We start from the raw sequence: 14,365 nt of genomic DNA, 5'->3' as shown, positions 1-14,365 counted from the left end.
CCAGATACATGGGGTGGGATCTCTTGTTATCAACTGCCAAGTTCACGTACAATAGTTCGATTAATCGGACTACTGGTAAGAGCCCCTTCTATAGTATTCATGTTGTCACCCCTCGCAACCCATTGACCATGTGGCATTCCCCCCCCCTCCCCCCCCCCCCCTCCGGATGCCTGTCCAGACTATTCCTTTGCCCATCACATCCGCGACCTACATGCTGATATACGTTGTAGGATTGCTATAAGTAATATTGGCTATAAAGTGGTCACTGATATACATCGTAGGAAGCTTGAATTTATTGGAGAGGACTGTGTTATGGTTCGTCTACGTTCTGAATGCTACCCCCGTCACTCATTCAAAAAGTTACATGCTCGAGCTATTGGACCTTTTCGTATCCTTCGTAAGTACGGCCATAATGCATATTTTATTAAACTTACCTATTAATATGAATATTAGTCCCGTCTTCAACATAAAAGATCTTATCCCATATCAAGGTAGCGTCGAGCCTCCTACTATGCCAACGAATGTTTCCAAATCGATGCTTACATTTGCTGATGAGATTGTTACGTCGCACCAGGATGGATTTCAACACTATCTTGTCATGTGGCATTGTCGACCAGATTCCGGCGCTACTTTGCTTACAGAGGAAGAGCTTCACCTTTCGGACCACGACATCTTGGAGCTCTTCACTTGTCAGAGGAGAGTTCTTTTCAGCTTTCAGCAATGAGAGTTAATGGGGATCGTAGATGTTCGTTGCGGACTTATTATAGACGAGGCCGCACTCAGGGGCCTCATAGGGATACTAATGGTATTTTTATTCTTTGTAATGATGTTTTAGGGATTTAATTAGGAATAATAGGGCTATTTTAGTTTGTTAGTAATTTTAGGGGCATTTTTAATCTTTTATGATTGTAAGTTGCTTATATATGGGCTAATTTATGGCTTTTTGTTTAGTTTTGTTGATTAATTAATTGATTACAAATTTGAGTTCTCCTTTTCTCCTCTCAATTTCGTCTCTTCTTCTTCTCTCTCCCCAGTGTTGCTATTATTTAATTATTTGTACTTCAACACTAAAAGGGCGGCCCAGCGCACGAGGCTCCCGCCATTGCAGGGCAGGTCTGGGGAGGGCTAGATGTACGCAGTCTTACCCCCTACTTTGCAGAGAGGCTGTTTCCGTGACTCGAACCCATGACCACCAGGTCACAATGGAGTAACCTTACCGTTGCGCCAAGGCTCGCCCTCCTATATTTATACTTCAACACTATACTGCTAAAACAAACATATTCAGAGCCATAATTCAGAAACACATGAGGGAGTAGGAATAGAATCACAATTACCTCTTTCATCTCTTCTTCTTCGAACCCATCGGGCTCAGCACCTGAAACGTCCAAGAAGACCCTGCCAGATGCCTCAAAACCAGATCTCCGATCTAGACGGTGAGTCCGAACGGAGCCTCTCGATCTATCAAATATAAACCTCAATTTTAGCTTTGCGGAATGACGGGAAAAGACTAGGGTTTTGGAGAACGGGCGACTTTGACAAGCGCATAGAGATGCAGGAGATAAAGGAATGAGATTGCATCGATAGAGTTCGAGATAAGAGGCCATGAAATTCTACCGATTTGAGAAGTTAATGAGATCAATATTCGTAAGGAGAATGAAATCGACTCATCTTGCAAAGATACTTCGCCATGTCGGAGGGTGATTTTCAGAGGAAAAGACGACGAATAGTATAGAAAAAAGGAGAAATTTTAAGATAGGGAGGAAAGATATAACAAGGGAAGGGAAGAGCGTATTGGGGAAAATAGGAAATGAGAGGCGATGGATTTCGAGAGGCCTCGATAAAATCGAAATCCCGCTTCAACCGACCCCAACCGATTCCAAGAAAAATATATAAAAAAAAAAATTTAATTTATCCGAGGCGTTGTTTGTCTCTTCAGATTACACGAACTAGGTCTCTGTTTCATGACCTTGAAGATGTAGACCGACGGGCTTGTGGCTTGTCCGCGAGTAAACTGGAGCTAATATTCTGAAGCCCAGTGTATATCTATCTCTGACGCCCGATCCATGCACCCGCCGGTTGATTTGGGTGGGCCATGGGGAGAAATTGGACAGATCAAGGGTGGAGGGGTTCTCTCTCCGACCTTGTTGTTTTTGACAGTCGGGCACCATATAAGTTCTCATTATAGAGTAATGGTAAGTAGCGTTTTAGTTGATGAGAAATTATATGGTGGCGGCACTTTGCATTTAAAGGGCGGAGAGATAAAAAATCAATCACGTTGATTTTTTATAAAGGTAAAAGTCAAAAAAGAAAGTTTGACCTGAATCAAAAATCAAGGAGGAGGGTTTTTTCCCTCTGCCCTTGTTGTTTGACAGTCGGCCACCATATAAAAACTCTTAGTTGAGAACCTCGTCCACTAGGGGTTAGTGGGTATCATTACCTATATAGAGAGACAATATATTGAGAGGAGAGAGAGAGAAACCATCAATCCCAAGATTTTTACTAGCAAAAAATCATCGTTTGTGAATTTTTGGTTGGATTTTTCTAGCAGTTTGTGCATTGCTGCAGTGAACTCTTGCCACCGGACGGGCCGCATTGAGACCCAAGCTTAACACGATTTCATGAGGATACATTTGATAGAGCACTTGTGAGCGTGTGGTTGATAGTATAATTCGTGTGGGGCGTAAATAAGATCCGTAGCTCTAATTGGATGCTTAAGCATTCTTTAGGTAGTTAGCTGGTATTAAATTCAAATTTAAATAGTCATGACGGAGTTGACAAGTCAGATAGTCTCTCGTAGTTACCTTATTATAGGTGGGCCCTAGATGATGTGGACATCCCCACGTATAATAATCCTTGAATAGATAAAAATAATTAATGTGTTAAGCAATGAAAATGATGATCCAATGGTCAGATCACATCAATTACCTGAGAAATTTCTTCTTTTTTAGGATATTTCACATGTAAAGAGAAGTGATGCCACATTACCAGACATGCGATTATTACACGTGTTTGTTTTCGTATAGTCTCTATATGTTTTGATTTTAAATTGGCAAACAAATACCATCAAATGATCCAAAAAGTGCATTTTTTTTTTGCTTAGGGGTTGCTTGAGGATCCCTTTCATGCGGCATCCAAGGGAGAAGTATGATTACTGATTTGTCATTCCCACGTGAGGAAGGAAATGCAATTCCTTCGACAACACTATCTTAATATGCAGAGAGGTATAATTTGACAGAAATACGCTCTCAATAGTGGAAAATGCAAGACCCTTGAACTTGTAGGATATCGTGGGTGTCTCACATGGTCTCGGTCCCATGCCGAATGGACCTTCTATGCATCAGATAGAGACCTACATACGTCAAAGTTTTTGCTATTGTTGGTAGAACCCTAAAAGAGGCTCGTGATTATAGGCACAAGTTCATCCCATCTAGGGTGCCGCTAAGAACATCCACATTAGATGAATTAAATGAATAGGATAAGGAAACTTATTTAAAAAATGTGAACATTTACTGAAATTATGAATTAAGGGCAAAGTTCTCAAAATCATGAGAAATGGGTGTCAGGTATGGTCAGAGGTGTTTTATGACAAGAATACCCTTCTCTTTCTTTTCCCTCCACCTTTTATGAACGGATCCCAATGCACTTCACCAACCCTTTTGATCTTTTTGTCTTCTTCTTCCGCAAGCCATTGCCACTACCCTTCTCTATCTTTTCCCTCCACCTTTTATCTTCTTCTTCCCCAAGCCAACTATTTCCACACGGTAAAACTCCACTGCCATTGCAATTGTCATTGCCATTGGAAAAAAAAAAAACTCCATTGGTTATCTTTATTTTGCTTTGGGTAATAAACCTATGCTTGGGTTTTACATGTTCTTTGCATGTTTTCTGTTTACAGTGATATGATTTATTTTCATCCTCTTTACAGTGCCCTCTTTCTTCGCTTACATGTTTGGTTTGACCTCTCGCTCTCTCTCTCTAGAGGAAAACCCGAATGGAACTCCTATCTATACAAACAGAACCACTAATTAAAATGGCTCAAAACCAGTTTTTAAACCTCGGAACCACTATTTAAATCACGGGACCACTATTTATTCCTCGAAACCAATCAATAGTGGTTCCTAGAGTATACGTAGTTGTTATGAGTGTGTAAGTAAACTTATGACCCTATCTAATCAATAAGAGGCACTATTTAAATACTCATAACATCTATTTATACAGTTGGAACCATTATTTAAACATCTGAAGCACTAAATTATGGTTCCAAGAGTGTAAATAGTGGTTCATATATTCTAATAGTATTTCGATGGTTCTAAACAATATAAAAAATCAGATGCACTATTTAAACACTCAGAACATCCATGTATACACTTGGAACCTTTATTTAGACCTCGGAACCACAATTTAGTGGTTCCGATAGATTAAATAGTGGTTCATACATTATAATAGTATTTCATTGGTTCTAAAAGTGATCATGAGTGTATCAATAGTGGTTTAAACACTCATAATCACTATTTAAACACTTGGAACCACTATTTATATGTCGGACCACTAAATAGTGGTTCCGAGAGTGTAATAGTAGTTTATAACTTATTAATAAGGGCTCTAACATTCTAAAGTGGGCCTATTTTGTCCTTGGAACCACTATTTTGATATTGGAACTACTAATTTAAACATAGGACCCACTATTTAATGGGATGCGAATTTTAACTTTTGGATGTCCGAAAAAGTTCTTCAGACTTCTGATAGGATTCCAGTAGTTTTGTTAAAAACTCCTGCACATTCAAGAGCCCGAAGGAAACTATCGGACGTCCGAACGTCCCCTTCGGATGTCCGATCGGATTCCAGTAGTTTTGTTACAAGCTCCTTCACATTCGGGACGTGCTTTCCAGCGAGAGAGACATGTTTTCCGGGGAGGGACGTTACTTTCCGGCTCGAGGGAAGAAGAAGATAAAAAGGAGAAAAGCGTTGGCAGCGGAGAGAGACGTGCTTTCTGAGGGTTTATTACCCAAAGCAAAATAAAGAGAACCAATGGAATTTTTTTCTCTAATGGCAATGGAGTTTTACTGTTTGGAAATGGCAATGGCTTGGGGAAGAAGAAGATAAAAAGGTGAAAAGGGTTACTAAAGTGCATTGTGATCTGTTCCTAAAAGGTGGAGGGAAAAGAAAGAGAAGGGTATTCTTGTCCTAAAATATCTCTGACCGTACCTGACACCCTTTTATGATATTTTGAGAACTCCCTCGATTCATAATTTCAGCAAATGTTCACATTTTTTTAATAATTTTTCCATAATACTTGTTGATGTTTGAATAACCATTGTTTGATAATTGCACGATCTCCTATTGTTTTTGCTTATTTAAACACACGTTACAAGTTACTTTAGCTCCCAAGCCATCGTTGCCGTTGAAATCTGGATGGTGGCTGAGCTGGGTCCCGATGTGAAGACATACAGCCTACACGCATGAACAAATTGTCAGAAAACTGCTTGGAGTTTGGACTCACGATGCTTAAATCAGCAACGACAACAGACAGAGCGGCCGGGTTATCAGAAGGCTCGACAAAAGCAATGAATTGCTTCCGAATCTGTACCTCTGAACCATAGCTCCCTATTTTTACATAGTGAGAGTCCTTGTGGACTCCTTCTAGAGCTGCAACTTTCAAGATTAGGAATTTTGGGGCTTCCATATGGGCTCTAAAATAACCCTTTTGTTCCTAGCGCGCAAAGACAGGCTAAGTTTATGCAATTATTAAAACATGGTAGTGCCATTACCAGTCCCCTAAGACAAAATCTGCTTAATCATATATTTTCCAAAATGAGTATGTTTCCCCCGGATCAACGGTCCCAATCACATTGGACCATGATCGTTTTCATTCGTGAAGAGTCTTGGAAAAGGGGTTTAACGTTCTCCTGCCTATCCGACTTAATTAAAAAAACCCTAAAATCCTAAAAGCAGCTAACGATCAGTTATCTATCTCTTGTCTCTACTACAGTGAAGTGGAAGAGCGAGAATGGGAATATTCAGGAGCAGTTTTCATTTCTTGGCGGGAACAATGTGCGGGATATACCTAGCTCAGACCTACAACGTCCCCAACGTAAAGAAGCTTGTAAATACAGGGATCTTAATAGCAAAGCACATCGAACAAAACTACGGAAAGCCAAAGAAGAGAGACGAAGATTAGTAAAAATTCCCCCCTTTTTTTGGCTTTTTAGAAATATTATTTGCTCATTTGAAGCATGAAAGAGAGGTGAATACCTTTTTTTGTTGAAGATGAGATCTGGGTTCAGCTTATTGATATGAAAATGTTTCTTTTCTCTCCTCCTTTTTCCCCTATACTTGAATCTTGCATTAGAATGAAGTTAATCTCTAAGAATTCTTTGTTTTTCTTTTGGTACTGTTTTTGGGAATTTCTACTTATTTATATCATTTGCTAATCTGCATATTTTTAATGTCGATCTTCAAATTGATGTCAGCAAAGGCAATTGGCGATAAATTTTATAATTCTTTGTTCTATAGGACAGTGCTATAATTAGCACATCAAACACTTTTGAATGAATTCCTATGATGGATTTAGAAAAAAATATCATATCAGGTGATAGATTTAAATTCACATTACGAAACAGGGAATACTAATGAATGGAATACTAATGATTGGATTGATTGGATAGATTTTAGGTTTCAGGAAAAATGTAGGACTGGCCCCGGATAAAGAAATAGAAAGAAGAGAATTCAAGCTATGAACTGGGGTAACAAAGCAAGAATCAAATACTCATGGTTCATGTACCTGGATAAAGATTCAGTATTGCATACGAAAACCCTGTGATTAGATCGGAATCAATGTTCTTGCTAATCATTGAGATTTAAAAACCGATAGGGTTGACCACATTAGATTGGAATCAAATACATGTCAGATTCAATAACATTAGAGTTGGGTTCTACAAATCATAATAAAGGAAAATGAAGGAACCGGAATTGAATACGAAGGAAAGGGATTGATAAAACTGAAGAAAAAATAGATCAAAGAGAATGAAAACAGAAAATAGAATTAAGATTGGATAGAAATCAATAGCAACAATTAATATTAGAAAGACAGCAAGTAATAAAGAGGATAAAGGGTAGGCTTTCCAAAGGAATGCATCTTTGGGTTCTATGAACCCACCTAGAAATCTAGGAATTTTCCCAGGAAATTATGCCATTCACCCACATAGCAGAGTAGTGTTGAAAGCTTTATTCTTTAGCTCTCAAATTTGTAATAATGTTGTGTTCTAGCTAATAGTCCAAAACCCACTTTAAATAAAGCTAAAACTGAAAGAATCCTACTAGAACTAAAGCTCTAATCATATAAGAACCTTGAGTTTTGAAACTTCAAGTCTCCTACCTAAAATCAACAAATATTTAAGTAATAAATTCACGACCAGCATACCCCCTTAAAATACCCTTGAACTTAAGTGACTTAAGTGATTTAGATGGGAAAAGACTCTACTACCCCAGTTGACGTAAACTCACTTAAATTCTCTATTAAAATCCACTTAAAGCCTTAAGAAATGATCTACACGTGATTAGAGAATGATTGTCCTTTCCACAAGATACTTCCCCCGAACCAAATATTTCTAACGGTCACTTCTCCCGATAGATACAACCTGTTTATTTTTTTTTGAAAAATGACAATTATATTCATATCGACCAATTACATTGGGGACAAGAAGTCCCAGCTTGCAATTACAAGACATGAGGAGCCAGATAAACCCAAAAGGGCAGTAAAAAAGAACTACAAACAAAAAGAGTCGTTTTTAGGCATTACAATGATCCTCCTTCCAACGAAGTCTAACCACTCCAAAGCCCAAAAACTTTCTTGAGACACCTAGAGGTGTATCTCTCCGCAGGAAATTGATAAAGACTTCCGCCCACCAAACAGTTGAAATCATTTCAGGCCAGGTCTGATCGAGAAATAACTGAATCCAGTCCACCAGCTTAAGATAGGAAAACTAACGACCCCAAAACTACCTCATAACAAAGCAGAGAAAAGGATAAAGGTGACCTGAATTTAATCAGGCAACTAGGCCGAGACTTTGCACACCTTTTCAATTTACAGACTCAAACATAGGAGAAAGAGTCCTGGTAAAAGTTCCCTGAGCAGCAAAAAAAAAAAGTTCCTCAAGCATACTCGGATATAGCATTAGCGTTCTCCCAATTGCACGCCATGTTGAATCTAACCGGCTAACCGCCATAAGCCCAAACTTTCAAGAGCAAACAACAGCAAGATGAACACACCAAAGAAGACCCTCTGAAAGCCACAACACCCATAGTATAAGCATTTTACCAGAACATAGCTTTCCAAGACGACACCCGATCTCTAGGACGATTCCTCAAAACCCAAAAACTTTTCGAAATCCAAACACCGCAAAAGCAGAACATACGCTAGATACAACCTGTTTATTGATCATACCTTCAATGTAATCTTTGAGTTTTGAAACTGGTGGTAGACAAAAAGTTGTCTCGGTTGTTTCCGTGGTATCATCGGATTCCTTTGCCCCATCTAAAGTTTTCACCACTTCCTTCTAGCAATTTCTCCTTTCGAAGCACATTAAATAGCTATTGTTGCCTTCCTTATCCTCAAGTAATGTATGCGAGCCAACTATCAGTGGAATCTACTTTGGATAACAACTGCAACTTTTGTGATAGGGACCATCCTAGGGCCCTATTCTAATTTTAAGTTCCTTTTAACTCCCTTAAGTAAGTTATATGAGGGGTGCCACGGTCTTTTCCCACCAATGTCACTCAGTTTCTTCAAGTTGTAGGTATTTAAAATGGAGTCCACATGTTTATTACGAATTTCTTAAGTCACATAGGCACTGAAGTCAGTTGTCTTGTAATTTACTTAAGTTTTATGTGACCACAAGAGCCCGCATGACATAAGGTGACATCATGTCACTTAAGTTATTAATAGGACCCACATTGCAACATGAGGGAGTCCTTGTATTTGTCTTTGAAAGAGTCTCATGCGGCATTTTTCTATTGGTTTTTATTTGCAACATTATAATAGGATTATGAGTCTTTTATGATTTCTTTTGGTTTGCATAGCCCATAAGCTGCTGATCATACTCTAGAGACGGAAATACCACATTATTTGCCGGACAGATCCAACATTGAATAAATCGGGAGATAAGAATATTTGTCCATATGTATATGCAAGGTTTATTGGCCCTAAAAACAGTTGAATATGAATGAGAATTGATACTTTATTACGTTGATTGGGTGTGATGCCTTTTCTGCAGTGTGATGCTTCACATCCTAAGGTGTGATGCCTAGGATAACTCTGGCGTGGCTTCAGGTTAAAGAGCAAAAAAAGATAAACAAAAGAAAGCCCCCAAGCCAAGGCCTGAAGCAATGCAACCAGTTGACCATGTAAGAACTCCACAGCCAAAATCCCAACTCTTAATCCAGGTCCAACATCACACATCTGGTCCCAAACCATGAGTTGATTACAAGTTATAGCCAAAGTTGCAACTATATTTATGAACTTGTTTCCTAACCTACGAATATGGGGGAGTGATTCTCCTGATGGTGTATAAAGTCTATTCCTATTATGTGCTAAAGAATTCTCCATGATGGGTTAGAATCCTCCTAAATCAACCCAGGCATTAAGGCTGTGCAAAGGAAGATAGGAATGAGTCATCTTTGTGAAACATGCCTGTTTGGATTTACCCAGTGAGGGGGGTTGAGATAAAGGGCCCCTATGGTGCTAGCTTCAATAATGTATAGCTTCCCTAGGATTAATAAATAATGCAAGGGGAACTAAATTATTGAATAAGATGGTAGTCTTGGCTAAGTTGGGAAGGCTAAGCTTTCAACATAGACTTCACATGTTGCACTAAAGGGTTATTGAGTATCTTGATGTATATACTATAGATCTGCTTAAGAATGCAGGTATTATGTTATCCACGAATGTATTTGTAGTTTAAGAGCAATTCCATAGTTTACCTTTTCATAATGTTCTTTATTATTCCACTTGTTCTATAAATTTCATTTATTCTCTTCCAAATGTATGGGAATTTTGGCCGTGCTGTAGAAGCAAATGTAGAAGCAAATACTGGCTTATTTTTCGTGTTGCAGTCATGGCTTCCGTCTATATGGAGCTATGGTCAATTTATCGTCAAAGTATCTGATCAATTGCTCTTCACTGCTAGCTTCACGTTTGTAGTCATTTTTCATATTTTGTTCTCGTTATGTCAAAATCGTTTGCCATTATCTATATGTTTAATTTTATATTTTTTTACTTTTCTTTGCACTACCATTGTTAATGGTACACACTGGTTATCATCTAATTAGGTAGATACATCATAAGACTTAGAATGGTTATATCTTTATGCTTTTTGAAGTTAACTCCTATATTTTTCGAGTAGGAGATGAATTTCTGGACTTCTTATTCATCTGACCCATCATCTTTATATGCCTTTGTACCGAATTCCGCCTATGATGCGAAGGCCAAATTTTGTTGAGTTGGATCCACCCAACCTTTTCATTACATATCTTAGTTCAAGTCATTGACTTGATCTACATGCATTAATGACAATGCTTTGCAGAAAATGAATCAAATTATGCTATCCACTTCAAACTTACCCTTTGATTGATGTGCATTGATTCTAGGCCTTAGAAAGCATAGATGGAGGTGGCATGATTCATTATTGTTTTTAATGTTAAACCATTGTTCTTGAGTTTGTTGAGACTTTTGCGGCGAATGTGAGTATAACTGAAGGTATTGTCTAGATTGATGGTCAGCCTAGGAGTAATCAAATGGAAGACTAGAAGAAGATCAAGACATGCTCTGATGTAGCAATGCCATAAAAAAGAAAAAAATGGTAATGAGTGAAAAGTTAAGAGGGCAATACAAAAGAATTCACATGCTAAAGCTGGGAAAGACGGGATGCATGATTGTTACATATTTCACAAGGTAAAGGGTTGCAGGTTACTCCTCATTTTCACATGTAAATTTGGAGCATTATCTATGCAAAATGCTTCTTTGAATAATATGCTCCAGGGAGGAACCTCTAACTTCTTGTGAGAATGAATAGTAAGATCACCCAGGCCTCCTTGTCACCATCTATGACTGTACTGACCATTTTGGTCATTTGTTTTCTCAATGTAATTTGACATTAACTTTTGTAAGGATGGATTACTCTGATGGGCATATTTTTGTAATATGATTATAGCTCTGCAGATTATAAATGCAAACCAACAGATACTGTTCTTAACATGGCCAATTGTGTTTTAGTTAATGATTTTTGTAATGATTTTTATAATGATTGTTTAGCACATTCTACACAGGTTAGGTCAGGTTATTCGACTAGTTGGTTTCTAATTTTGGGATTTCTTTCGGCAGACCAACACCTGATGCATGTTTCTTTTTTTCTTTTTCTTTTTTTCTGAAGAGGAAAACCTTATGCTTATGAGTCCAAGAAGACAATGTTATAACAACTGCCCACTTAGCACACCATTAACTTTAGTAATCAATACTGTTTTTCTGGACGACACACGCATACCAGTCACAATTCTGGTACAAAAGAGATGACTGAAACGTACACCATAATTTCATTCAGATTGCACGCGTATGTGTGGCTGAAACCGGACGAAACACTCTGTTTTGTCCAGAAAACCATGCCCAACGACTGCATTCCCAACAGAAATTATTAACTGTTGCAACCAGTTCAGAACTTTCATGATAAAGAAACAAATTCTGATAGATTGGAAGTTGCACTACCTCAAAACCTTGGTCTTATTATATTAATCTACTTTACAAGTTTGTGATGCTACTGCCATTAAAAAAAGAAAAAGTGTGTGATGCTACACATCCCAAACATGTTGAAAGATAGAATAGATACATTACTGAAGTGATTTAGGGACAAGCTACATTAAGGTAGTGACAGTGTTGGCTGCATCACGTAATACTATTCTGATTTCTTTCTTTTTTCTAAACTGGGACTTCACATTCCTATTCAATAGACAAACACAATGCACATGAAGTGGAGCTAGACATGTCTGTTAGTGGAAGCAGAAGGGGAGCATAAAGGGACATTATTGTTCTGCTTGATCGAACGCCATTTGTCAATATCCGCCATACAATCAGGGTCGACGAGCGTTTTCCCTTCAAGATCTGACAAAACCGTCCTACACTCGCCGAGAAGATATGTTGCTTTCCTTACGCTTGCTTCCCGAATTTCAATAGCACTACAAAAGCATTCCATGGATATCACACGTGGTAAATTTGTAAGACAAGCACCCAATATATCAGAAATTGTTACGACTATCCACTCGAGCAATTCAACTGCCCCAGGCTCGTCGTTGTAATCCTTCAGAATAGTTTGAGCAAGTCTGTACATCGAATTGGCTGCTAATACCTCAACAGGCCATTCAAGAGTGTCTTCCTTTTGTCTACTGCTACTCATAAACTCCTTAACGTGTTTCATTCCAATGTTGGCAAGTTTTTCAATTACATTCTTAGTACTTTCGTATTCATGGGCCAATTTGCGAAGATCCTCATTGAGCCAGCAATCATGAAGATCGAGCTGTAGCCAGACAATATCCGCAGCATTCCTCATGTTTACCAACCCTTTAGCATCCAGATTTTTTTCTATGAGTTTGACATACCTGAGGCCTTCATTTACACCACGCAGTAATGATTTGATCATAACTTGATTGTTGCTGGAAAGTGCAACAGCAATGCTTGTGAGTGTTACGACGGTCAGTGACCAACAGTTGGGAGGTTCCTCGAAAACTATAGATTGAATACAGTTGCTATCGAACTGCCCCACTCCCTTAAAATCTTGGGTTGACTTCTTTAAAAGTTCTATCAAGTAAGTTGGTTGATTCTTTATGCCCCTGTGAATCCACTGATTTGTGGCCTCAGAACCCTTTCTCATGATCAAGTGAACCAAATCCTCTTCTCCCTCTAGATGTAATACGCATTTGGTCAAGTCTGGATTCGATTCATGCTCTGACAAAGTGCTTCCGATGGATTTTAACTTCCATGGTAATCTGTTGCAACGGAAGGAGGACAAGAGCTTAATTAGGCAGCTCACCGGCAATACAGAAACCAGCCTAATGAATTTGCTCGTGGATACTACTACCTTTTGCATTCCTATACAGACATCCAATATTAGAGTTTTTGAGACATATGCAATCTTCCTGCATCGTCTACTACTGATGCGATAAGGTAAAGGGTTCTCTTTCCATTCTACCAATCTTTGAACCCAATAGCTCTCTACCCTAAATTCATCTTTGTTGCACCAGATTCGTTTCTCAGGATTCCTGAAGCTAATGGCATTGAACCATCTATAAGCAGGGGCAATAGTACCCACAACAACTGCAAAACCCTGTGCAATGAGAACTAGAGTAATCGACCACTTATAATCAGATTCATCACTGCAAAATCTCAAAGACCCTGTAATATAGGATCTGAGTACAGCTTCTATTAAAATCAAAGCACTTAGGAGACAGAAAGCTCCCGAAGCAGTACATGTCGCTGAACGACCCAAAACAAACTGAGGAGTACAAGTGTGAGCCATTATCCAGAATCTCTTTACATCCTCTTTCAATTTCTTAATCTTATTTGCCTCCTTAATTGAAGGTGAAGGCGCTTGATGTTCACGGCGAGGCATGGAGGTATTCAGATCCACTGGGAGTTTCGTGGCTATGGATAAAAATGTCAAGGAAGTGGCATTGAGCGAGAAAAATTTGCAAGGGAACCAGAGCTTTCGACGATGGAAGCCGAAGAAGGTATCCATTGCCATGGCAAAGGAGCATACCAGAGAAGCTCCTGCAATGTAGAGGCCAATCCATGGCAGGGGCTTGCTGTATTTGGAGTCGTCAAGGCTGCCATTGATGTTGCAACCGTGCAATCCCATCTCTCTTTCTCTGAGTTTGCCTCTGTGCTTTTCTTCTCTATCTCTGTTTCTACTTTTTAGTAGAGCATTGTACACCACTTTTTAGTAAAGCATTGCTGGAGCCCCACCTGTGGGCCCTACTTTGTCTACTAGCATCCTTCTTTTTTATTTGGGAGATGATATATTCCCATTTTTCTTCCTTGAGCCACCCCCTTGTTTTGTAAAAGGTTGTCATAACTTAAAAATAGTTAAATACACTAGGGGGGGTGGCCCAGAGAAGCAAGGGGGTGAATATATCAGTTTCCTTTTATATTTTCACGTTTGTCATTGGCTGTTACGATTCCTAAACAGCATTAATAGCTTTACACACGTGTTCCATGGAAAAGGAGTTATTGGGTGAGTAAAAAGGACAAGTAGGGTGATCCAAACCGTTTATTTTTTGTGCCTAGCTGTAGATGATGCCTACAATTTAAGGCCTTTAAATGGAC

General features: G+C 38.9%; 3 protein-coding genes and 1 long non-coding RNA gene across 5 annotated transcripts in view; 1 reads left to right on the top strand and 3 right to left on the bottom strand.

The window, feature by feature from the left end:
* LOC143885018 (phosphatidate cytidylyltransferase 4, chloroplastic-like) overlaps positions 1–2,153 on the bottom strand; it is a 32,567-nt gene extending 30,414 nt beyond the window's left edge. The window contains exon 1 of one of the 2 annotated variants that reach the window (XM_077388964.1): positions 1,335–2,153. In XM_077388964.1, the coding sequence (XP_077245079.1) occupies positions 1,335–1,604 (270 nt within the window). In that variant the 5' untranslated portion in view covers positions 1,605–2,153. The remainder of the gene's footprint in view (positions 1–1,334) is intronic. The other variant, XM_077388963.1, reaches the window with a different exon arrangement.
* Positions 2,154–5,901: 3,748 nt separating this feature from the next.
* Positions 5,902–11,149, top strand: LOC143883517 (uncharacterized). Its single transcript, XM_077386862.1, has 2 exons — positions 5,902–6,177; positions 10,765–11,149. Coding segments are annotated over exons 1-2 (171 nt in total). The 5' UTR covers positions 5,902–6,007; the 3' UTR covers positions 10,766–11,149.
* LOC143883516 (uncharacterized) lies at positions 7,641–8,685 on the bottom strand. The gene is made up of 2 exons (XR_013252403.1): positions 8,444–8,685; positions 7,641–8,281 (listed from the first exon to the last, which is right to left on the bottom strand). It is a non-coding gene; the product is annotated as an uncharacterized LOC143883516 (long non-coding RNA).
* A 574-nt stretch (positions 11,150–11,723) lies between the features above and the next one.
* LOC143883515 (uncharacterized) lies at positions 11,724–13,969 on the bottom strand. Its single transcript, XM_077386860.1, has one exon. It carries the CDS (start codon positions 13,896–13,898, stop codon positions 12,024–12,026), a length of 1,875 nt encoding a protein of 624 aa, XP_077242975.1. The 5' UTR covers positions 13,899–13,969; the 3' UTR covers positions 11,724–12,023.
* Between the last annotated feature and the right edge of the window lie 396 nt (positions 13,970–14,365).

The sequence above is a fragment of the Tasmannia lanceolata genome, unplaced genomic scaffold, assembly GCF_043159265.1.
Source record: "Tasmannia lanceolata isolate RefF3 unplaced genomic scaffold, GAP_Taslan_0.1 ptg000008l, whole genome shotgun sequence".
NCBI classification, from domain to species: Eukaryota; Viridiplantae; Streptophyta; class Magnoliopsida; order Canellales; family Winteraceae; genus Tasmannia; species Tasmannia lanceolata.
This window is presented reverse-complemented; position numbering and strand designations above follow the sequence as displayed.

Bases quoted from the DNA above. Each gene is read 5' to 3' on its own strand.
- LOC143883517 (XM_077386862.1), top strand. From the start codon at position 6,008: ATGGGAATATTCAGGAGCAGTTTTCATTTCTTGGCGGGAACAATGTGC.
- LOC143883515 (XM_077386860.1), bottom strand. From the start codon at position 13,898: ATGGGATTGCACGGTTGCAACATCAATGGCAGCCTTGACGACTCCAAA.